At 39.5% G+C, this 24,348-nt stretch overlaps 2 protein-coding genes across 3 annotated transcripts in view; one reads left to right on the plus strand and one right to left on the minus strand.

The window, feature by feature from the left end:
* Nucleotides 1–13,576, plus strand: part of ZNF106 (zinc finger protein 106) — a 31,247-nt gene extending 17,671 nt beyond the window's left edge. For both annotated transcript variants that reach the window (XM_010293085.1, XM_010293086.1), the window contains 12 exons: nucleotides 2,275–3,052; nucleotides 3,455–3,510; nucleotides 4,599–4,744; nucleotides 5,054–5,188; nucleotides 6,106–6,222; nucleotides 7,032–7,223; nucleotides 8,303–8,365; nucleotides 9,213–9,332; nucleotides 9,807–9,878; nucleotides 11,326–11,397; nucleotides 12,028–12,174; nucleotides 13,239–13,576. In XM_010293085.1, the coding sequence (XP_010291387.1) occupies nucleotides 2,275–3,052; nucleotides 3,455–3,510; nucleotides 4,599–4,744; nucleotides 5,054–5,188; nucleotides 6,106–6,222; nucleotides 7,032–7,223; nucleotides 8,303–8,365; nucleotides 9,213–9,332; nucleotides 9,807–9,878; nucleotides 11,326–11,397; nucleotides 12,028–12,174; nucleotides 13,239–13,295 (1,955 nt within the window). In that variant the 3' untranslated portion in view covers nucleotides 13,296–13,576. The remainder of the gene's footprint in view (nucleotides 1–2,274; nucleotides 3,053–3,454; nucleotides 3,511–4,598; nucleotides 4,745–5,053; nucleotides 5,189–6,105; nucleotides 6,223–7,031; nucleotides 7,224–8,302; nucleotides 8,366–9,212; nucleotides 9,333–9,806; nucleotides 9,879–11,325; nucleotides 11,398–12,027; nucleotides 12,175–13,238) is intronic.
* Nucleotides 13,577–19,897: 6,321 nt separating this feature from the next.
* Nucleotides 19,898–24,348, minus strand: part of CAPN3 (calpain 3, (p94)) — a 29,896-nt gene continuing 25,445 nt past the window's right edge. Inside the window, exons 20-24 of the mRNA XM_010293087.1 lie at nucleotides 23,294–23,362; nucleotides 22,637–22,715; nucleotides 20,953–21,069; nucleotides 20,548–20,606; nucleotides 19,898–19,924 (exon numbers count right to left, since the gene is read on the minus strand). Coding sequence (XP_010291389.1) covers nucleotides 19,898–19,924; nucleotides 20,548–20,606; nucleotides 20,953–21,069; nucleotides 22,637–22,715; nucleotides 23,294–23,362 — 351 coding nt within the window. The remainder of the gene's footprint in view (nucleotides 19,925–20,547; nucleotides 20,607–20,952; nucleotides 21,070–22,636; nucleotides 22,716–23,293; nucleotides 23,363–24,348) is intronic.

Genomic DNA, 24,348 nt, shown 5'->3' on the forward strand with positions numbered 1-24,348 from the left:
TTCTCTCCCCTGTCCCACTGTGGGGGAGTGAGCAAGCGGCTGCGTGGTGCTTAGTTGCCGGCTGGGGCTAAACCACGACAAATTGCTAACTCTCTATTTAGACAGTTTAAAACCTCTAGAACTCCTGTACTGTAGTCTGTGGTCAAAGGCTTCAATGCTATTGGTACTTCCCACTGCAACTTGCTACTGTGACTGAAGGTTCAAAGTGAAGATTAAAAGCTCATTCATCCTTTCCTTTCCTAAGAGCCTGTGAAGTCAAGCAGGGTCACTCTAATGACAGTTGTTTGTCTGCCATAACAATGGCACTTACCCAAACCCTTAACTTGGATAATTTGAGATAATAATTCATAGATCCTTGTTAAAGGTAAATATAGCCAACACAATTTTTTTTCTTTCAACTGAAGTGGCAAATACTACTGGAAAAAGCCATGCTGTTCTACTTTTATAAGCATATGTTTTTTTCTCAGGCACAAGATAAGTGTTGGCTGACTTGAAGCTTAGACTTCTGTAAATACAAGAATTTGAAGGGGTTTTTTACCTTTTTGCAGTTTGCTTCAGCTGTAGAATTCTATATAAATAGTGTTCTTTGTGCTTTTTTAATCACCATTGCATTTCCTATATTCCACTGTGTTACATTACACTAATGTAGTTTTGTGAATTTTGCTTCATCTCTTTTTGGAGGATTTGACAGGGATTATGAAGCTCTAGTGGTGTACGCTAAAGTAAACTTGGGGGCAAGGACGAGAATCAGCTTTTGTGTTTGTTGGCATAGTTAAGACTCAGCTTGTAGGAAGACAGTACCTTTCCTTCGCTTTCCCATTTTTATTGGCATATGCCATTCTCTTATGTTTAAACATCAATGAAGAAAGGTGTCATTTTTCTTTAATGTTAGAGTTGGAAAATTCAGAATAAAGATTTAGTGATCACTGGGTGCAGTGGCATGATGTGTCTTGCTTGCAGAATCTTCAGACTTTATTGATATCTGTGCAGGCACAACAGAAGCTGAAGAGGGTTTTTTTTTTTCTCTTAAAGATGAATCTTGAATTTATAGATGTATTTGTTACTTAAATAATGAATGTCTTCCACACATTAGCGTATTTGTCAGTTTCCTACAAACTCAATTTTTGGCATGTTAAAAGCAAGAATGTTCTCTGGCTGTTTTTTGTCAAATTAATGTGGTTTTGGTATTGATCAACTTCTGTATGTGCTACATTTAAAATGGGTGTCTGACATCAAATGAATTTGATATCCTACACTGTCAGCAAGTTCTAATTTTATCTTGGAACTTCTCACCTGAGGAAGGCGTAGGGCAAGATGTTCACATTTAAGCTGTGTCTAGTTGGATGCGTAATTCCAAACTATCAAATTTGTACTGTGATGTGTTAAACAGTCCAACAGCTTTGTCTAAGCATTGCTGTAGATTTAATTTGCTGGGTTCTAAGACACTGAAGCAGGGAAGTGTTTCAAATACTGCCAGCTTCCCATTTGCATTGAAGGATCCCACCCAATAAATGCAGTGAACTTGAAATATCCTGTTCTGGATTGTAGTTATTGCAAATGCAACCAGGGAATTTTAGGGTGGGGGAGACACAGCTGTGAGACGTTGCCTGCGTCCTTATCCTGTCTCGGTTGAGAGGCTGGATTCATTTAGCGTCGAATTAAAATGACAGGAGAGTATGTTTGCCCTATCACTTAGTCTACCACAGATGAACTAACAAAGCTTACCCTGGTGGCTTATAGTGCTGCCAATCTCAGGATAGAAGGTATGATGCTGCAGAGTGGGTTGTGCATGACTCCTCTTGGTAGAAATAACTAATGCAGGTGGGTTAAGCACAAGGTCTGCAAACTGTGTCACTGAGCAGCTGAGACGTATTAGGCATGCATTCGTTAATACCAGTCCTACAGCAGTGGTGACAGCTGGTAAGGGAGCACACAATGAAGGGTGGTAGCATCTTAAGCTGACAACATAGGATTCATCAAAGCTTGTTTGTCAGAACTTTAAAAGCATACAGTCAGCCAGCAACTTGAATGATGTGCCCCATTCCTTTGCTTCTGGGTACACAGATGACCATTTTATTACCCAACTATGTTTTTTAAAGGCTGGATAGCTGTCTGAAGTAGCAGGTCTGCATGTGCACATAGCTTTCAACATGTAGGAATATGTACTTTACATTCACAGTTAAGTATAAACAGAAAAATCCAGGGAAAGCCATTTTGCATAAATACTTATTGCTGTACAGATTGAATGTAACACTAGTCTGTTTTCTTCAGTAGAGACCAACCAGAAAACTTCAGTGTATCCAGTTATCTCTGCAACCATATCCCTATCGGAGCTGGCAGCTTGTTTCCAACGCGCTAATCAAGATGTTCGTAAGCCTGCTGTGGACAGGGGAAAGGCTGGACTTCCTGAGAACCCTTCTCCTTGTTTACTGTCTGTTTTCAGCAAGAGGGAAGCAAATGATACAGTCACTGGAAGCTTTTTACTGGATCAGTGTAGTAGTTCTCTTCCAAAGCATTCAGTCCTTCTAGAAATGCCAATGGATAAAACCCCCAGATTGTCAGCAGAACCATCTGAGCAACAGACGGCAACCACTGTAGTCGCAGCAGAAAAAGGGAACAGGAGGAGGAGGAAGTTAAGGAAGAAGAAAACTCTGAGGGCAGCCCATGTGCCAGAGAACAGTGATACAGAACAGGATATAATTGACTCTAAGCCTGTCCGGAAAGTTAAGGGTGGAAAGGTGCCTAAAGGAGAAAAAGTTACTACATCCACTCCTCCAAGACAGGAGGTTGGAGCTACCACTCAAACAGCAAGAAACAAAGATGAGAATGACAGCGATGCTTCTCTGGAACTAGTTGAAGTTCCAGCACCCCAGTGTGAGGTGGTTGACGTTGGTTCATCAGAGTCAGGAGATGAGAAACCAGACAGTCCATCAAAGAGGGATTCACGCAGCTCTGTGGATCAAGCAGTCCTGGAGGCATCTTGCTCTGGTTATGATGAAGTGAGCTCTACCAGCGAGATTGGCACAAATTATAGGGATGATGGGAAAAGAAGGTGAGATCGTTGTAGATCTCCGGAAAGTAAAAGCATTATGCAATATGCATGAGAGGCCCCTCCATTTTTTTTCATTTTTTCCTTCCCCCCCTCCCCACCCCTCTTCAGAAAGTCTCACAACAACAGTAACTTTTAATTTCATTCAGGAGTGAAATAAGAGGGAAAAGTGAAAACGGAATTTGCTTTCTTGGTCTAACAAATGAGTGTGTCTTGTTACCTACTAATTTTTGTACTAGAACAACAGAGCTGCCCTCCATGGAAAGTTTGTTTTTGAGTTTATCTGTCGCAGCCTGTTTTCTACTAAGTGCAGAGTCTTGTATTCTGGAGTATTACTTACACCAGTATTTTGCCTGAAAATGAACATGCAAAGTCCAATCTCGCTATTCTTTATTTCTGTGTTAGTGTGGCTGAGACGCAGACTTCCATATCATCGCTAAGAGGATCAAAGAACTCGTCAGGTATATCTTTTAAGCTTTTCTTATAGAATCTTTGGGTTGTCAGGGACCTTTTAAGGTCATCTAGTCCAACCCCCCTGCAATGTGCAGGGACATCTTCAACTAGATCAGGTTGCCCAGAGCCCCGTCCAGCCTGACCTGCAATGTTTCCAGGGATGGGGCATCTAACCACCTCTCTGGGCAACGTGTGCCAGTGTTTCACCACCCTCATGGGAAAAGTTTCTTCCTTAGATCTAGTTGAAATCTACCCTCTTTTAATTTAGAACCATTACCCCTTGTCCTGTTGTGACAGGCCCTGCTAAAAAGTCTGTCCCCATCTTTCTTAGAAGCCCCCTTCAAGTACTGGAAGGCCACAATAAGGTCTCTCTGGAGCCTTCTCTTCTCCAGGCTGAACAACCCCAACTCTCTCAGCCTGTCCTCCTAGGCTGATCATTTTTGTGGCCCTCCTGTGGACCCACTCCAACAGGTCCATGTCCTTCCTGTGCTGAGGGCTCCAGAGCTGGACACAGGACTCCAGGTGGGGTCTCAACAGAGCATAGTAGAGGGGCAGAATCCCCTCCCTTGACCTGCTGGCCACACTTCTTTTGATGCAGCCCAGAATATGGTTGGCCTTCTGGACTGTGAGCGCACATTGCCGACTCACGTCCAGCTTTTCATCCACCGGTACCCCCAAGTCCTTCTCAGCAGTATCTTGCAGGACTTTGAGTTATGCCTTGATTGAACTGCTTCCAGGAGGGAATTTTGCCCTGAAGATAAAAACTTGCACTTAAAACTGAAGTGACCCTTCCACATTCTCCTGCCCCCTTCCGCATGAACACTGCTCCACAGCCTCTGTAGAGCTGTAGGACAAAGAATAATACAATCCTTTTGCTATTTTAAAGATCTTTCTGGACCTAACATCACATAAAGGTCTTTCTAGCATTTTATATTGCCTTCTGCCACTTACAGGCTCCAGCTGGAACCCACAATGAAACCTGGCTTTAAGATGCTGAGCCCATGAAATAATTCTGATGTTTGGTAATATAAACAATGGTAGTGTGTTTGCTTGAGTGTGTTTGCATAATCAAAGTCCATGTGTCTCTGTCCTACAGAAGTGTCTTCGGAGCCAGGTGAGGATGAAGAACCTACGGAGGGAAACTTTGAGGGACACCTGGCTGCAGTGAATGCTATTCAGATTTTTGGGAATTTGTTGTATACCTGTTCAGCAGACAAAACAGTTTGTGCTTACAGTCTGGTTGTAAGTAAGGTTGTGGGAATGCTGTTACATTAATTGCAGTCACAGTGTTGCAATTCTGTTTTTGTAAAGCCTTACTAAGTAGTTAAGGAAGCCACTGCTTTTTCAAGAGCCTAATTTTTTTAATGCTATTCTTTTCTTCAAATCTTTCTTCTCCCCATCCCCAATCCCTTCTCTCTGTGAGAAGAGTAAGGGGAAAGATTGCTGCATATGTCCTGCTTTTCTTAGCTGTCCTACACTGCTCTGTCAGGTGCAGATCCCGAGAAGCATTACAGGCCTTTATGTTGACAGACCCTATGCTTTCCTTTTTAGAGCCGGAAGTGTGTGGCCATCTTCGAAGGGCATACATCAAAAGTGAACTGCCTCCTGGTCACTCAGACAAATGGGAAGAATGCTGCACTCTACACTGGCTCAAGTGACCACACTATCAACTGTTACAATATCAAGGTACTCAAATTCTGTGTTAACACATACAGCATTTTTTTGCAAGTGATTATTTGCAAATATAAATGAAAAAAGCCTTTTAAACGCATATGATCTGGATGTGAGCCCCGCTTCATACCTCATTAGAGTGGAGAACATAAAAAAAACCCCAACAAAAAACCAAACTAAAACTAAAGCAAACAGAGAACCGTTAAGTGATTTACTATAATCTTTTGTCTAGCTTATCAGCGGTGGTTTTTCCAGACCAGCATCCCAGGATCCCAAATGTTGGGAACACCAAAGTGCAGGATGGTTGTCTGGCCATGAATATCATGTTTGTCTTGCTGTATTTCTAACTTCATTGCTTATGGAAGGCACTGCTCTTGTAGAGCAGCTGTAGAGAGAACAGGTGTCTGTTTTTCTGAGGGCAGGTGGAAGAGCAGACTGAGACTGCCTGAAGCTGGACTTTTAAGGATAAATGATAGGAAGGTGTATCCAACCTGTGGCTTGAAGGACTAGAAAGCAAATAATCTGCTTCATGGAGGATAAAATGCCAGAGGTTTTTAATTCATAAGCTGATGATTCATGGCACTTCCCTGTGGAGAACTTCATGGGGATTCCCTAAACTCAAGTGGTGTTTTCCATATATATATATATAGTCTGTAGTCTAAACTTCTATGTACATTAGAGGTTGTGACTAGAATAAAGCTTTTAGGTTTATAACTGGTTGCTGAAGTACAGTCGGGTATCAAAGATGGGAGTAAGCTAATTAAAGCCAGGATCAAACTGCCATATGACACCAGACTTTCATCTGTTTTTCTCCAGCTCTGTTGGTTCAAAAAATGCGGCTTCTAGGTGAAAATCATAATTTACTTTAGGCTTTTTTTCCCTGAACTGTTTTCATTTAACGAAAAGCTTTAAATACATCTTTCTATTGCCAGACCAGAGAGTGCATGGAACAGTTTAAATTGGAAGATCGGGTGCTCTGTTTACATAGTAGATGGCGGATCCTTTATGCAGGCCTTGCAAATGGCAGCGTGGTTACTTTCAGCATAAAGGTTAGTTGGTTTAAATATTGGCACCTAAAGGCCTGTTGCAATGCTGTTTCCTTCCATTCCTTCTCTTGAGTAGTAAGTGTATTTGTAATTAAAGTATTTTGGTATAAATAGTCACTGTTGGCCCCTTCTGGTCCTTTTTTTGTTGGTGCATGAAGCTGTCCCGTCTCCCTTTCCCTCTGGTTACCTTCCTCTTAACTGCTGTATTGCTGTAATGTTTTTTCTTAAGGTTCCACCTGGCCTACCAGTCATGAGTTTTCTGACACAGTTGATAATTTGTGAATCCTCCTTTGTTGCCCATCAAAGTAGTGTGAGAAACTTTAACAGGTTGCTAGTTTTATCTGCTCCATTTGCAGTTATAGAAGAGACTCATTCACATGGTTTTCTGGTAAAGAGGCTTAATTTGCAGTCCCCATGATATTTAAAAGTGAATAAATTATTTTTCTGATTATTCTTTTTGTGGATCTTAGACTAATTTCTCAGATTTATCCATACAAATTTATCCTGTTTAACACTTTTCTCATAACACTATTTCCTCTCACCGTTCTAACTCAGAAGGAGGGTTTACTGGACCTTTGCTAAATAATGAAATACGTTTTAAAAAGACAGAAAATTGAAGCCTAACAAAAAGACCTATTTCCTTAATTTGGAAACTTGGTTCTTAAGTTGCAACTCTTATCGCTGCTGAAATGGTGCATTATTAAACTGAAATCAGACGCTGTAACAAGTACAACACAAAAAGGACTCAGTGGTCTAGTCAGTGCCACAGCAAAGTTTTAATTCTTAAATGCCATTTTCTCCTTCCCCAACAGAACAACAAGCAGGTTGATACTTTTGAATGCCATGGCCCTAGAGCAGTGAGCTGTCTAGCCACAGCTCAGGAAGGAGCACGCAAGTTGTTGGTAGTGGGCTCCTATGACTGCACTATCAGCGTGCGAGATGCGCGCAACGGACTGCTTCTCAGAACCTTGGAAGGTCACAGCAAGACTATACTCTGCATGAAGGCAAGTATCTCTGAAAATACATTTTTGACAAAGAATATTTAAAATGGTTTGGTTTTTTTTCTTCCTCATCTAATAGTTTGTGGTAGGAAATAGCAGATTTCTCTATTTTAAATGATAAAAACTGAGTAATTTGGTAGGAAAATTGTCTCTGGCTAGGTTCCATAGTTCATGTTCCCAGCAAAACTGCTGGGGGTATGTATGTAGGAAGCATGTTTATTTCATGTTAGAAGATTCAGGGAATCTTGACATGTGAGTTTGAGGACCAAAGGAAAGTTGAGGAAGAGAAAAAGCTATTTTTCATATCCTTACTGTGCAAACCTCAGAAGAAATTGTAAAAAATGTAACTCTAGAGAAGCTCTTTTTTTTATAGGAGAATCACTACACCTATTTACAGGTTTTTGGCTCCTGAGATTACAAGCTGGAACATATGCTTGTCTGACTGCTTTGCTGTGACTACTGTCATGGAACAGATAGAGGGTGACTTCCATAAATTGGATTTGTCACTTCACATACACGTTGTACAGTGGCACAACCTTTTTTTGCCCTGTAGACTATCCTAGTCTTGCTTGCATGGCAGCATACTGTGGTCCCTTCTTGATCCATAATGGATTGTTGAAGCTTCCTTTCTAGATTAGCACTTGTCAGGAGCACCATCTTTCTTAAGTGACCAGAATATAAGTACACAGCAGATCCAATATTTGCAGGAAACAATGGGCTTTATTGCGCATGTGCAGAGCAGCGTTCTGCATTCAGTTTGCTTGGTCCCTGATCTGCTGCTGAGCTGTCCCTGAGAATAGTTTATAGGTAGGATGAGTTAGCCTGGTGGGCTGCAAGTTAACAGTTTCTAATAGCAATTGTTAAATGTCAAAGGTCATCATTAGGCACATAGCATAGTGCATTTTCTAGCTCTTATGTAAAGAACTCGGTGCGTACTTTTTTTTTGTCATTGATTTTTAAGACTGTCAAATTTAGGAAATATTACAATACAACTTTAAACTAAGCAGCCTCTTAATCTTTTGCTTTCCCATTTCCATATCTGTTATAAAAATACAGCACTTTTTTTTTTTTTTTAATGTAAGGTTGTGAATGATCTGGTATTTAGTGGCTCCAGTGATCAGTCTGTCCATGCCCACAACATTCATGTAAGTCTAGCATATAAAGTTGGAATTATTTTTGCTATTAAGGCAGTGAATTCTTGTGCTATAAAGTCAGTATTTCTAGAATTTTTGACTGACTGGTGGGGCAAATTGCTTCCAGAAAGGGAAGTCATACGATTTTAGTTAGCTATAGTGCATTTGACTATGCACTATAGCTAACTAAGGAGGCATGCAGAGGATACATAGACGTACTGACTCTTGCAATACGAATATGCAATGCCTTTTTGTTTGGGGATCTTGCTTTTGCAAATATTATTACAAATGTGCTGATAATGTGGAAAGGGTTCAGAGTAAAGATACGTGAGATATTCTAGTGGGGGAAGTTTCTTTATTACAGGAAAAACTTGAGGAACACAAACAGTGTTCCAAACGAGCTAGTTAAAATGCTGTTATACTGAGCAAAAATAGAGGTAAATTTTAATTGACAAAAAAATCTGTATATTTCTGTGTATTTAGCTAAATTTGCTCACTGATCCTTACGGCTACATAACTACTGCTAGTACTAATAGCATAGTACCAGTTGCAGGATAGGTGAGAACATGTAACTAATGGTGGAAATAGAAGTAGATACTTTTCATGGGACGCATTTCTATTGTATTGGAATAGCTCTGTGTTAACATGGGCAAAGAGAAGGATAAGTAGTATTTGATCATAATCTAGAAATGCCTTCACAGGAAATGGAAGTCTAATAAAGGGTGTTTCCATTTTTTGAGTAGTGAACATTGAAGCTAGCTACCTCATCTAGGTTAGGTAACACTGCTTTGTTTTGTTGTTTGGGTCTTTTTTTAAAAAAAACAAACCACCTGTCTGCCTTTGCTTTTTCTTGATGCAGACTGGAGAGCTGGTACGGATCTATAAAGGCCATAACCATGCAGTAACGGTTGTGAACATTCTTGGGAAGGTGATGGTGACAGCATGTCTGGATAAACTTGTTCGTGTTTATGAGCTACAGGTAGGAAAATAGATGGTTACTAATGACATTTACCTAATATATGTTAATTAATTATTTTGGAGTCAAATGGAAGTGATCTTTGTGTTTACTGGTTTCTAGCCCATCCCTCTCTTTCCTGTCACTCAGAATACATAGTTGTCTCACTAGCCAAAACACATGGGTTTTAAAGAATATATCCTAAGCCATTTTTTTTAGAACCTGGGTTATACTAGGACAATGACAGCTCAGAAAAGCATGGAAATGTTAGTTTTTTCTGCTGAAAGACCAAATGCTTAGTGGGACAAAAATACTCACAGAATTAATGTAAGCAAAAGTGAGCTCTCACAGTGGTTATGAAGTTTGGAATGTACCAGAGGAGTTTAGTTACTACCCAGGAAACTCCTGTTGGAAGCATTGTTCATTTGCATGTCTGTGGAAAAAGTGGAAAAATGTTAACTGTCATGCTATTAAATGTCTGTTTCTGTTTCTCTCAAGTCACACGACCGCTTGCAAGTCTATGGAGGCCACACAGATATGATCATGTGTATGACCATCCATAAGAGCATGGTAACTTCCTTCTTTTTCACTGGTCTCAAAGAGAAGGTTGTAATTTTCACAAGACGACAGTTTAATTTTTTCAGATAATGAAATCAACCTGCTGCCTGACTAAGAAGAACTTAGAAATGCTAGCCAAAAAAATCAAGTATCTGTAACAGCTTTGTATTTATGTAATATTATTGTCTGGAAAAAATTACCTTCTATCTTACTGTAGTCTTAAAACAATAGTTCTGTTTACAGTGATGATTGCAGTGAAGAGTCTATAAATAGTAAATAGTTTTCAAGCTTCAATCCTGTTTGACTTATGAGAATCACACAGATGCTAGAGAAAAACTTCACCCACAGTCCAACCTCTGGTAACCTTTGATAAAATGTAAAAAAAGGTATGCAGTTGTTTGAGGTGCACAGGTTTCTTCATGCATCTGCCCTGCAAGATAGGTTTCAGAAGCACTTCTAGATAAATAACTTGCTTAAAATAGTCATTAAAAGCACTTATTTGCCTGCATGTGTAGGAATTTGTTTGCAAACTTTCTTTCAGGTTGTGAAATAAGAGGTATAGTAATGATCTGTGATTACAGAAGACTCATCTCCTACTAATTGGAATGCATACTGCCCAAGCTTCGCCTCTCATGTGAGTGAGAGGGAGAGCAAGGTGCACTCAGGCTTTGTGCTTACAGTCTGAGGCTTGAACAGTCTGCTTTGGGCATTCTCAAATCAAAGTGGTGTTCAGATGAGAAGTTTAGTGACAAGTGATCTGTAGTAGTCTTAGTAGTAAGGTGTAGTCTCTTACACACAGGAGATGGGCTGTTATATCCTAGTGATGAATTTCCAAGAGACAAAATTACTTGGAACAAAAATAACAAATGAAATCTTCAGCATGCAGAGTTTTCTGTATTATGTGAGGACTTTTTTAACAATGAATGTTCTTTATGGGATTATGAGTATCTGACATCCTTTTCTTTCCAAAAGACAATTCTGTGTGGAGCATTTGCCTAATAAAAGTGGTTTTTACGATGTCATTTTGCCGGCCTTTTCAGGATCTGCATCAGTCTTCACATTCTGAAATTCTGATGTTCTTCCTCACTCTACCTCTTCATCCCTTTTTGATATACATATAGCTGGTTAAGTCCTGGAAATATATTCAACTTGACATTACACCTAATTTTTTTTTCACTTCAGTAGATAGTAACATATTTTAATATAACTTTTATACACATGACACTATCAATGATAGAAGTTATGGAAACATTTCTTATTCATTAGTAGTCTTTCGTAAACTATGAATGCAAATCTTAAAAGAATTAGGTTAGACACATTTTTAATTTTAGAAGCCTTGCTTGTTGATATTTTATTGTTTTTCACCTAATATACTCTACATAGAAGTCTCCTTCAAAAGTTGACTACTTTTTTTTCCTGTTATTCAGAGCTTGCTTATCTATAAATCTTTCTTTTGCAGATCTACACTGGATGCTATGATGGCAGTGTCAGAGCTGTGAGGCTTAATTTGATGCAGAATTATCGTTGCTGGGTAATGAGCAAAAGTTTTTAGCCTTCCTTTGTTATAGTTTTTAGGCTAGTTTTCTGGGAGTGGTCACTACTCAGTCTTGGGTAGCTTGACCTTTAATTTAGTATAATTCAATAATATTTTAAAAATGTATCTGTATATTTTGAATATAAGTATATATCACTAGTTCCATTTTTTCATGGTTTTGTGTATGCTTTGGGGCAAGCTGATAGTAGCATCTTAAATTATTTTTCTTTCTGTCAATTTTTAGACAGTGACATGTAACTTTAAAACAAAAAACTTCAGCTGAATAACACAGAAAAGCTCATTTACTCTGCTAAATAAGTTTAAATTCCCATTGACTTTCTCAGGTAAGCTTAAATCTTGTAAAGGCTTAGTTCCTCTCTTCCTCCTGCCATTCTTTCTGATGGTCTAGGCTTGGCTAGAGGCAGGAATAAGCTCTGTAAAGCTTTATTTAAAGGAATAGAGACCACTGAGAATGGAAATGGAATAAGAAGATTAAATATTTACAGGAGGTGGCATGCGTGTGAGCAGTCTTTGTAGAATATATTGAAATTACAAGAAGAAAAATATTAGCTAAAATTCTTTTTCCCTGGTTTATTTTGGCATGTTTGTTTGTTTGTTTTCTACCAGTGGCATGGATGTTCACTGATCTTTGGAGTTGTGGACCATCTGAAACAACACTTGCTAACTGACCACACCAACCCAAATTTTCAGACCCTAAAATGTCGTTGGAAGAACTGTGATGCTTTCTTTACTTCCAGGAAAGGCTCCAAGCAGGTATATAGTTGAACTAACATGGTTGTATTTGGTAGCGTAAAGTACTTTATATCACCATAATTATGGGACTTGATCCTATTTTTCTTAAACAGGGTTAAATCCTTCTAGTTTTGACAGCCTTAACTGCATACAGTTGGAGTCATATAAGGCTAATAGGGTTCACTTCAACCTGTGACAGATGAAGAGTGCAGCTAAGTATGGTAACTTGAAATATGGACAATTTTAGAAAGATTGATCCTAAAATATTACATGGAAATGGTAAATTTCTTGAAATACTGGAAGAAATTCTGATAACAATACTCAAGATGTTATTACGTTTTTGTAGGAAAAATTTATTTTTAAGATGAACAAATGTCCGTCTTGAAACAGGTTTTTATCCTCTTAGTTTTTATCCATCACTACCTCCCCTTCATTATTGCGGATGCTGATACTATTTATTTTTCACACGGGATTGGATTTGGTAACAATCTTTAAATAAGTAGTGCATAAATTTCTGAGTAAATGTTAGCACAGGTGGGGAAAAAAATGAAGGCGGCATAAGACTTGGATTAAGTGATGTGGAAGGGGTTGGGGGGTGGGTGGAAGGAGGGTTGTTACCTGTAGACCGATGGGTAAATACACATCTTGCTCATTGGCAATAAAAACTACCTTCCTGTTGAATGCTTTTCAAAATACACGATGGAAGGAGGTTTCTTTGGGAACTAAGAGAGAGAAATAGAATCTTTAATTTCTTTTTAAGCACTGGCTTTGGATATGATGTGTTTATTTGATATGCTCTCCTAGTCAGAAAAGAAGCTGGTTTTTATTTGCCCTGAATCATGTGAGATGAGAGGTACTTTAGATATGTGATTTCATAGCTTGTCATTGATTTTTTTAAAAAAATTTTTAAGTTGATTTTTTTTTGAAGCTTTAATCCAGAAAATTTATATTATCCAGAATGTCAGTTTGAGCCTTCAAGAATGTTTTGCAAAGTTTTTTGTGTTTTTTTTGATTGTAAAAGAATTATTTTTTATTATTGCTGCTGCTGCTGTTATTATTAATTGACTGCTATCGTTCTTTTCTAGGATGCTGTAGGACACATTGAAAGACATGCTGAGGATGACAGCAGGATTGACTCATGAAGCTTTTCACCTCCCACATTGGGAAGTAATTTTATATGTCAGAATTATTCCAAACAACATCAATTTCTTACTCCAGTCTTTCCCTTTCTTTTCCCACTTGGAATGCAAAAACGGAGTGGGGATGAAATGCCTTGCTACAGAAACTGCAGGTTGTGTTGCAGTCTGTAGAAATAAGGCTGATCAATTAAGACTTGGCACAGATGGAAGATTTTTGCAAGTTTTCAGTTCTTTGACAGATAAGAATATTCACTCCTCTTGTCTGCCTTGGTTTTGTGTTCTTGTTTTTTTCTGTTGGTTTTTGTTTTTAAAGAAGCATAGTCTGAGAGTCTTTGGGAAGTCCAGAGGGGTATTGAGAACTTAGATTACAATAGGTGCTGTTGTTTACAAATTCAGCTTGAAGCCTGCTAAGCGTCTCAGACGTGTCTGTTTTTATGTTGTATCCAATTTTTTTAGCTGATTTTAATAAAATTCTGCAAACCAGAATATCAAATTCTAACAGTGTAACCTGAATATCTAGTGTACATTTTGACTTTCTTCATAAAAAGAAAAGGTATTTTATGGGGAACTGGAATAAATTAATTTTTTTAATGTTAATTGTAACTTTTTTTTATTCCTTGTGTAAAAATTGCTATAACTGGCACAGTACGTACAGTGACAGACTGCCCTAAATACTATACCTCCTGAGGTATTTTGATTATTTGGAGGAAAGCAGATGTTTCTTGAGGTATGCCTGTAGCAGCAAAACAGCGAGAACAGTGGCTCCATTCATGTGCTTTGCAATCTTTGTCTTTTTAAATATAGGTCCTTATGTACAGGAAAGTAGTAAGTGGTGTTGACTCTTGTTTTCATTAAATACCAGCATAACCACTGCTATCTTGATACAACACCATAGCTGGATTCCTGATTTTATTTGGAATCTTAGTGATTGAGCTTTGCAGTCCCATATCTTCACGGCATAGCAAACTAAGAGAAATGCAAAGGCACGGCCTGTCTAAGTGCATCCACTTAGGTTGTGTTTTGTTTCTGTCGCGAACTGGCTTAATTGGCTTGGGCTATATCAAGTTATAACAAAAACTGAACTGGAAAGAATGGAGCAGAATTTTAAAGGATTTTTAATTCTGAAGTTCTCAAGCAGAAGCTGAGGATACAAAATGCATATTGCATGTAAAAGTCTTGTTTCTACTAATGCACTGAAGGTACCACAAAGAAGGTAGTGCAGAGAGGAACACTGTTTCTACTTGTCAGGATTCCTCTGCAGGTTTTCCTTGGGGTGGAAGACTTTACCTGTTAAGTTCAATGAAATGTACTACTTGCATGTGCAGTCCCCTCTCCCATAATGACACTAATTTAGCAAAGAGCTCTCTTAAACAATAAGTAAGGAGCTTTGTTCACTTTTGCCTAATTTGCTGCTCAGGATAAAAAAGCAGAGGTTTCCTTAAACTGTAACAGAAGGTAAAGACAGCCCAGTGTGAAAACTGAGCTGCTTATGAATGAATCCAGTGCTTTTCAAACAAATTGCATGTACAATTTTTACTGGGCATCTCTTTCACCACTCACTTCAGGCTTGGTATGCCAACCATAGACCAAATAAGTTTCGTAGCCTCATTCTTTGAGGCTACAAAGAAGCCTTTATAGGCCAAGAAAGCGATTGAGGAAAGCCCATGGATGTTCCACTGCCATCAAAGCAAGGAACTTCAGGGCCTTCTCTGAAGCAGACTGTTTTTGTATTGTCTTAGCAGACAAGCATAATATCTCTGTCATTGCTTGACATAGATGATTTTTTTTTTTTTTTTTTTTTTTTAGAGAGAGGAATAAAATAGGAATGAGATGCAGTTGCATCCTACTTCAAAGACATGGGAATCCCTGATGTTCCAATGCCTTTGTGGTGATTTGTTTGGGTTTGTTTTAATTAAGCTGTTGTGGACAGGAAAAAACCCAATATGTGGCTCAGAGCCCAGGCTGTTTTGAGAGTGTTTTTGTTTCAGTTTTGGGGGTGTGTGTTCATGGGTTTGTTTTTTGTTTGGTTTGGGTTTTTTGGGGTTTGGGTGGGGGGTTTTTTTTTTTTTTTTTTGTCTGTGGATGAAGCAATTCAAGACATAATCAGTTTTGGAGAAGTTGCTGAGTAGTGTAAATGTTTTCTTATGCAGGCTGTATTGCTCTAAAGTCTCTAGTATTTGGGTTTTTCATGACCTAAAAGCAGAATACTGCGTTAATACTTAAATCATTTCCAAAATTATCGATATTCAACAGTTCTTCTGGGTTTTTTTTTGAGCCACAGTGAGGGAGCATGTAGAAGTGTGGCATAAATAATATGAACATCTTAAGCTGCCCTTCATGTACTGTGCTTGAAGTGAAGGTGTGGAGGTGTGTGTCCTGAGGACAAGCATGTGGAGTGATTGTAGCATTCTGAAAAATGGTGTGCAAGAGTAGATTTTGTGACTTCTTCCTTGTGATTCTTCACGTTCTTTCAGCTATTTTCGGGAACGTGTAAAGATCTTTCTCACTAGGTGTTGCAACAGACACAGTTATTACACTTTATTTGCATTCCTGATTGCTTGTTGAGTTTATCATTTCTAGTTGGTGGAAGCAGACTTTCTTTTCTTGTAGTCTGTGGTATTTCCGTATCTCTCCTTGGAAACAGACCTTGTGAAAAGTCTGGACTTCTGAAATCCAGCTTCAGCCCTGGTGTCTTTTGCTACTTTGTAGGTCATTTCAGATACATTGTAGGAATCTTAAAATGGATAAGAGGCAGGAAAGTAGCAGAACTGCATAAGTGTTTGTAATATTTTGCTTCATAAATCAAAAACAATTTTAAGAATTGCTCAGGGGTTCAGAGGAAAATGCTGTGCTGCTTTGTCCTGAGGATATCTTAAAAGGAAGTTGTTGTGCAGCTGTGGGAATGCCCAGGCGTCTCTGGAGTTCTGCGGGGAGGTTTCCTACTTGTTCAGCTGGAATTCGGTGCAGTTTTTGCTATTGGCTGTTCACTTCTTCCAGAGGCAATTGCAGAAGAGATATGCCGGCTAATATATTGGCTTGGGAGCCATTAATGAGGTCTCTCTGGTCTTGCAACTTAGGGTTTTGACTCCTGATATGCCTCTGGTCGAAGAGTGTAGTAACTCTGGGAAAGTGGACTATTTGTGAAATTTAATGGAGTAATATTTGCATGAAAAGCAGTACTGCACATCTGAAGCCTGTTTCAGGACTATTTTTGTTTTCAGTTTATTTTTTATGCAAGTAAAAAGTTGTGGGTGGAAGAATGAGTAGAGCGAGGTTTATTTTGTGGTTAGCAATGTTTATTTTATTAGTCAAATGTTAAATAATGAGCTCTGGACATGCTATAAGGCTGACTACATATGGCAGGCCCTATGGGGGGGCAAGCCACCATTTTCCTCTTAGCAGGACTGACGCTGTGCCTATTAAGCTATGAGCCTCCTCAGCGGACAGAAAGTGCCCAGAGCCATTGTACGCTTTTATGATATAAAGAATGAGCCAGGTGCTACTGAAACCAGTTATATCATTCTCTTCAAAACGTGAGAACTTGTTGTGCCACAGGCATGCCAAGCCCTGCCCGAGCTCCAAAAGGAGGACATGAGTAGCATAAAATGATCACTTAAAGTTCACATGTACTGCAAAGCTTAACCTTCCACAACCCGAATAGCCTCACGTGTATTGAATGATAAGACAGTGCTAGGATTGGTCTATAGTCGTTGCTCCTTTCTCCTTCAAATCACAGGGAAAATTAACAGCTAACTGGCAGTGCAAAATACTGTATGGCCTAATGCTGCTGCTTCTGTATGTGGAAGGGGCCGAGTGGAAAAATGCTGCATCCGTTGATACAAAGATGCATTAAATATCCCAGCTTCTGCTTGCCTTGTGTCACTTACATGTGGATTGCAGACTTTAAACGTATTATCAGCACATGAGCTGACTTCTGCAAAATAGCAGGAGTTTGGCTGTGCAGTGTGTTTGAAATAGTGCAGTTCTTAACGCACATTTTCTAACTGTACAATAATGCCGGATCAAGGTAAATGATAACTGAAAACTCACAAGAAACTGCAGGTTTCCAGCAACAAAAATGTGGTGTTGAGAAAATATTTTTCCCTTCTTTTGGATTAAAACACAGGTACAGATGAATCTTGGTTTTCAGGCTTGTATGGTACAATCATTCAGTCTAAGCTGTCCAGAGTTGCAGAATATGTGAGGAAGGATAAGGAAACTGTTTCAGCTACTGTTTGTAAAATATTTAATAGTGAAAGAGCAAACTGTGTAGGTATATATTCTGTTATATGTGCCTGCCAGCTTCTCAAATTTCATTTTGCTGTAAGTGTTAAACAGTCGTTTTGAAGAATGGAAGTGGAATAAAACAACATGATTGAATATTTAATAATTTAAGCTGTGTAGAACATGTGCATAGAATGCCCTTGGTTTTCTTCTCTCTCTTTGGTACAAAGCTGTGAGTGTAATAACAAAACTTTGCACAGCAAAAGAGAAAAAAGAAGAGGAAAAAAAACGAAAAATAAAAGTTCTTTATATTGTTGTGGTTTGTCAGTCTGATTCTTCTTTGTTTTTAATAGAATGATTCTTTTGGTAGATTTGGTAGAACTTGACTTTGTTCTGGATTTTTTTTCCTTTTTTAAGAGGGCTGGATAAAATCAGACAGGCCATTTTGAAGCTCCAGCACTGGCAGGAATGTTGCAAGTTTTTGCTCACAGTGTGCAGGAATCTCAAACCTAGTCTGAAAGTGGAAACTGTCCGCCCAGCTGGTGCCTCCAAGATGACGTACTGACTCCCTTGCTTCATGGCCTGTTGCAAAGGGAAGTTCTTTAGAGGTCTTGGTAGTTCACTGACCAGGACTTGAAGGACCAGTTTTGAGCTGCCAATCAAAAATCCTGATTATGATCTTTTGACTGATATTGTTCTCTGAACATCCCAGCTAAGAGCATCTCTGCCATATTTTTTGTATAGAAAATGATAGCTTAGTGGACTTAATGCATGGCTGGAACCCAAGGCTCTTAGTGTTCCAGTCATCTTAAAAATGTGATTTGGGTTAAAATAAAAGTTGAATTTAAAGATGAATAACTCTTCTTTAGATAAACTATTGTTTTTTCTTGGTCTTTCAGCGTAAGTTACAGTGCAAGACAACATTAAGAACTTTATGGTCAAAAGGTTTTCTGTTTCTTAGTGACCTTTCAGTTAAATGTGCTACTTACTGGAATAACTTTGAGTGGATGCTACGATTTGGTTTTACAATTTTGCTTTACAATAGTGGATTGCTTTGTTACTTTTCACCTCTGGTGAACTAAGTAGAAGGTTCTCCTGACAAAGTTTGGTCTCTTCACACCTTTTCTTGCACATTTTGGTTTTCCTTCCATTATTATATGGTTCAACGATTGACTAGTTCTGAAAGCCCGTCATACTTAAAGCTGATAATGATGGAACGTCTCAAACTCAAGTGCTTTTTTCTTTTTTAAAGCATTCAAGGAGGAAACAGGCAAGTGTTTGAGATATTAAGCTGATTTCATGCTTGCCATAAAACACCAAAAGCTACTGCATATTCAATATTTCATCCTTCTCTGTTCTTTCAAAACAAAACCAAACAACCACCCTAATGGTTAGGCCAAAATCCAGTTGATTTTATTTTCAGTTAAACCATTCTAATAATATTCCCAAAGTGGTCATGCTAAAATGGTGTCTGATTCTGCTACAAGTCACCTCTTAAAATAAAGAACTACACAATACTATCAGGAAACAGAACACGGGGGTGGGGAGGGGCAAGGGGAGGGAAGTATATGTGTAGATACATAAAAATTTGTATGTATAAGAGGTTTTTTGTCTCGAAGGGGAAACAACTTTCTCAAATGTTACAGAGAATGCAGTTACAATAAAAAAAAGTACAATGTCGCATGTGTAATTAAAATACTAAGGGGGTACTAACAATGAGAGCAAATTGTTCGGTTCTGATACTTTTGCTGAGGCACTGGCCCCAGCTGTACCTAGGTCTTGCAGTCTGTTGTGCCTTACTTCCAGGTTTCTAGCATAGCAGAGAACCAACCTGCACAGCCGCATCTATAACAATGTAAGTGATTGGGATGCATAATATTAATGTAATCTAGCACAATCTCATGTGAAATACTCAGTCAACATTATGAAGAGGCTGAAATAATAGTATCAAAAGCAGGACAAAGAGTTCATGACTAATTACAAGGTGGTAGTAAACACCTCTGACTTTCACAGTTTAGAGTCCCAGTTTTGCCTGACTTGAGGGAAGACTTCCCCAGTTGTCTGCGTAAGCAGAATAACGATACATGCTCCACGTCTTTACCATGCAGAAAAAAGCTTAACTGAGTCATCAGTAAATTAATCCTTGTTGCCCAGAAGAAAATGTCAGGAATTTATAAAAGTGGTTACAAAATATGCGCACTGGTCTGCCTACTGGAGTATGGTTGTCTTTTTCCAAGGGCTTCTTGCCATGCGCTGTATCTCGGTGAGCGAAGCACATAGTTAGGAAACATTCTTGTTTGCACTTGGGGATGAATGAAGCTAGTTACTCAAAACAGGAGCCTTGAGTGTATTCTTGATGAAGGTGGCCACTGGCTCTGGCATTAGGCATACATCGTGAGCTGCAGCCACTGAAAGAGGAGTTAGAATTAAAGGATGGAAGGCTTGTTGGCATCCTCCAACAAATTGTATATTGAGACACCACCATCTCCAGCTGGAAGGCAGCTGCTTACTGATACTTAGTATGAAGCATAGTGTCAGTGGGGAATTTTGTCTTAGGCTTCTTGCTCCTATTCCTCCTTCCCTTGCAAAAAGTGGTGGGTTTTTTTAATGGTCTCCCTAGCAGAAGACATGCTTTTAAGTTGAGGCTTTCCAAGTCATCTTAATAAGATTTTTAAAAGGTAAAGAACTATGTTAAACTCCATTTTCAGTTAAAGCCACATCAGTATGTTTGATTTAAATTTTGCCTCATAAAAAAACTTTAAGTTTTTTTTAAAGCACTTCAGAGATGATACGAAGAGTCCGCAGTTGTCCCCTTCAGCACCAGCCGGAGTCTTACAGAGCAGCTGTTGCTGGGAGATCATGGATGTTTTCTGTGTAAAAATGGTAGCAAAATTTTTGCAGCCTCTTGCCAATTGGATGACAATTTCAGACCAACTCTCATAGGCTCCCTTGAGAACATGTGCAATGAATAATACGATTAAAATTCAGTATATTGGCACTGTGTTAGAAATACTGGCATAAAGCGGTTTACCTCCAGGACATTGAGCTTAATGATGCCATCTCCATCTTTATCAAAGGCGTGGAATGCCCCTAAAGCAAGGAAACAAAAATACACAGCGTAGATTAAATTACTGTGTGTGTAAAGATGATCCCAGATAGCAAACCAAACTGCGCTCCTGGTGTGTTATGCAAACTTGTGCAGGTATTTACTTAGGTGGTCAGCAAGTATTTCTGCTGTCTTTTTCCTTAGGAGAAGGAGAAACACAGTGGTTTCTTTTGTGTTTGTATGAGATGGCTGTCGTATTTTAGATTCCCTAAGCACATATCTTTAATTATTAGGCAGTAGTGCTATAAACAAACTTTGCTTTGAGTACGACAGTACATTTTTGGGGACGAAGAGGGGAGGCAGCGCAGTAAAACCAGGGCAGCCACTCACTGAACATGGCGTCCAGGCGCACGAAGCAGCAGATGAAGCTGTCGAAGTCGATGTTCATGTTCTTGTCGGCGTAGCGCATGGTGATGATGTCGTAGAGCTGGTTGTTCAGCCGAAACCCTGCAGTGGACCAGAAAGGGGGCACAGGTGGGCTGCGGCCAGGGGGAAGCGCTGGTGCCCGTCAGGCCTCCAGGAGCAGGTCGGCCATCGGCACTTCCCAGGCCCCGCCGAGGCTCAGGCTGGAGGCTACTGCTGTAGCCGCTAAATAAAGTGAAGTAAATCTATAAGGAGCTTCCCTGTGTCCAGCTCTTTTTTTAAAACAGGAGTAACATTTTGAAATTACGGTTTGGGAGGGCCAATAGCACCTGAGCTACCTCACGCTTTGAAGTATGAAGAGAGGTCTACACCAAAGAGTCTGCAGCTTACCCGAGCCTGATAAGAGCGAAGCAAGAAAAACTGGGCGACAGAAACATAGGAGGAAGTTGCTATGAAAAATGCAATTACACAATAGTCAAAAAATAGATAAGGAAGTAACTCCTCGGCATGGTGTTATCAAACTGTGGCAGCGACTGGTGCAACATGCAACCGTGCTTTGTAAAGGGTCTGTCGCGATTTGGGCTAAATGCAGGGTTGTGCACAGCCTGTGCGCTGTAAGACAGGAATTTTCATTGTAAAATGTGTCCTTAGTTCTAAAATCAGGGCAGCAGCTATTTCAATATGGGGTTGTTTTTGTTGTGGTGTTTTTTTTGGTTTTTACATTGGCAACTTCCCCAGTGAGAATGGAAACATGGAAAATAAAAATGACCCGTATTCCTACTGCAGCAGGAGTCCAAAGCCAGGTGTGGTTTTGTCCTCGGCAAAGGATTGAATCACCGATATTTTGTAAAGTACACAATAGACACCTGTTTCTGTTCCTTGATGAACTGGTAACTGATGTGCCAAAATACTACTGAAGGGGTCACTGAAATCATCCCAGCTAGGTTTATAGTCGGCTTTTCTGATTAAAGTCATCCTGCTCCCTTAGAGGGATGGTGAAGACATTTGCAGGAGGAGGCCTGCTATCCAGGGAAGAAGCACACCTGTGTGTTTGAGACAAGAAGCAAGAAAAACCAAAAGGCTTTCTTTGCAGGACGAATGTCATTAACTGCAGGTTTTGCAAAAATACTTTCTTCTCACTGCTCAGGTAGAAGAGGAGACTGAGCCTGTGGTGGCTTAGTGCCTAGGAAACATGAGCAGGACGCAAAAAATTTCCATTCAGTTGCCTCTGATGGAAACTCGGACATTGGCCTGCTCCGACTTGGTTTCAGTGCCTGTACACTTGAGTTGAACGTTTTCCACTGATCTTTGTTTGCTACTTACACAAACATAAAGAATCCACAGCTTAAATGAGATCAAATGTCTTCAACACTCTCTGGTCCCTCTGAACAGCAGGACCCCGAGTGGGAGATCCTTAGGACAGCAGAGCATCATTCACTGGAAATTTTAAAGAGCTGAAGGGATCTGTTTGGTTTGCAAGACATACTAGGCTTGCTGTTTGGATATTTGAGAAGGTCTGTTGGGGGAAAAGAATTGTTTTTTAATTTCTCTAGGGTCTGTCTTTAAAAGGCAGCACTGTGTTCCTGATCTCCGCCTGTGATACCTCAAACAAAATAAGGTTTCTTCGGCTGTTGGGCACTGGGGGAAGTACCTGCATCATTGACTGCATTGCGCATCTCGTAGCTGTTAATGGTTCCTGAGTGATCTGTGTCATAACGCTTGAAAATTTTCTGGAAAAAGGAAAAAAATCAATACACAACAACAACAAAAAAAGCTTGTACTTCTGTTGAATGTACCCACTGACTGGATATGGGAAGTGTGCTTCAGGCACGTGGAGGCTTTGCCATTTGCCTTACATTGCTGCTGCTGGGCAGTCTGCAATGTTAGCACAGACCTCCTCTCGGTCACAAAGTAAAATAACTTGGATCCATGCTGTGAGAAGGAATAAAGCTCTCCTCTAGAGACTCTCCTTCTTTGACTTGAGTTTATGCTGTTAATTGTCCTAATTAAGCTATTTCTGAGGCCTGATTCTAGTTCCCATCCTCCTCCTCCTCCTCCTTCAATTTGTATGCCTCTCTGTGGTTCTCATGGAGGCAGTTCTTAGGTGAGTGCTGGAGCTTCAGAGATTCAGGCTATTTGCTTAGGCTGTGAATAGGATGAGGAGGGACATTACTTTTCTTTTTAGAAGCTAATTTGCAGGGTTTTTTAGCTTTTCTTTTTGTTGTAGTGTATGTAAAGAGTTCTGGTTTTCCTACACAAGCTTTTGAGCTGCAGAAGCTGTGAACAGTGCTGTGGATACCAGCAATACCTGCCAGCTTTTAATCTTGTCCCAGAGATGTCGAAACTCATCAAAATTTATCTTCCCTGAGCCATCTGTCTGTGATGCAAACATTCAGGTAAAAACCCCACAATATTTTAAAGAGAAAATTAATTAAGTCTGCAACTACTGGTGGAAGGATGAATGTGAAACTGAGCTCTGGATCTCCTCAGCATTAAGAACTGGCTGAGCTGTGTGGTAAAATACTTGTGAACATTTTGGTTACATTTTTTTGTATTATACAAATTGTACAATTGTGCATAGTATTTTTTTTTCAGGAGTGTGAAGTGCGATTTGTACTTTGTGTAGAAGCAAACACTCTGGTACAGGAGAGAGGCTTGTTCCTGGAGGTATTATAAAGTACATGAGCAGGATGCTTTAGAGTGCTCTTTCCAAATACCTCTGTATGTGAAACTTCCCCAACATTTTTAAGACAACTGAGCTTTATGCTAGAGTGAAGCTCTTTCTGCCTTGGTTAAAATAAATTGAGAACTAAGCAAAATGTTGACTAAAGCCATTTAGAAAAATGTGTTTAGGCTCCAACCATTATGGCTTTGGGTTGTAGTTACAATTTTGTTCTAGTTATGTTTGCATGTGCTTATGTCCTCTCAAAATCATGCTTTATGTCAAACAGGAAAACTAAGTGATGTTGTATCAGAGGTAACCCCATATGGCATCTTGTAGTGTGTTTTATTATACTTGCTCTGAGAAAATTTCTGTATGCTAAGCACACAGTGGAATGTATTATAAACTTAAAGGTAAGAGAGAAATAGAGTAAGTTTGTTGGCAAGAACTGTAGTTATGTTGAGTTGGTTTAAAAATTTTTTTACAAAAATGATGCTTTAGTACATGAGCTGGCCAGCTGCTGACACTTAAAGGCTATCATACAGGGGCTTATAAGAAAGATGGAGACAGACTTTTTAGCAGGGCCTGCTGCAACAGGACAAGGGGTAATGGTTTTAAACTAAAAGAGGGTAGATTTCGACTAGATCTAAGGAAGAAATTTTTCCCAGTGAGGGTGGTGAAACACTGGCCCAGGTTTCCCA

The sequence above is a fragment of the Phaethon lepturus genome, unplaced genomic scaffold, assembly GCF_000687285.1.
Source record: "Phaethon lepturus isolate BGI_N335 unplaced genomic scaffold, ASM68728v1 scaffold15468, whole genome shotgun sequence".
NCBI classification, from domain to species: Eukaryota; Metazoa; Chordata; class Aves; order Phaethontiformes; family Phaethontidae; genus Phaethon; species Phaethon lepturus.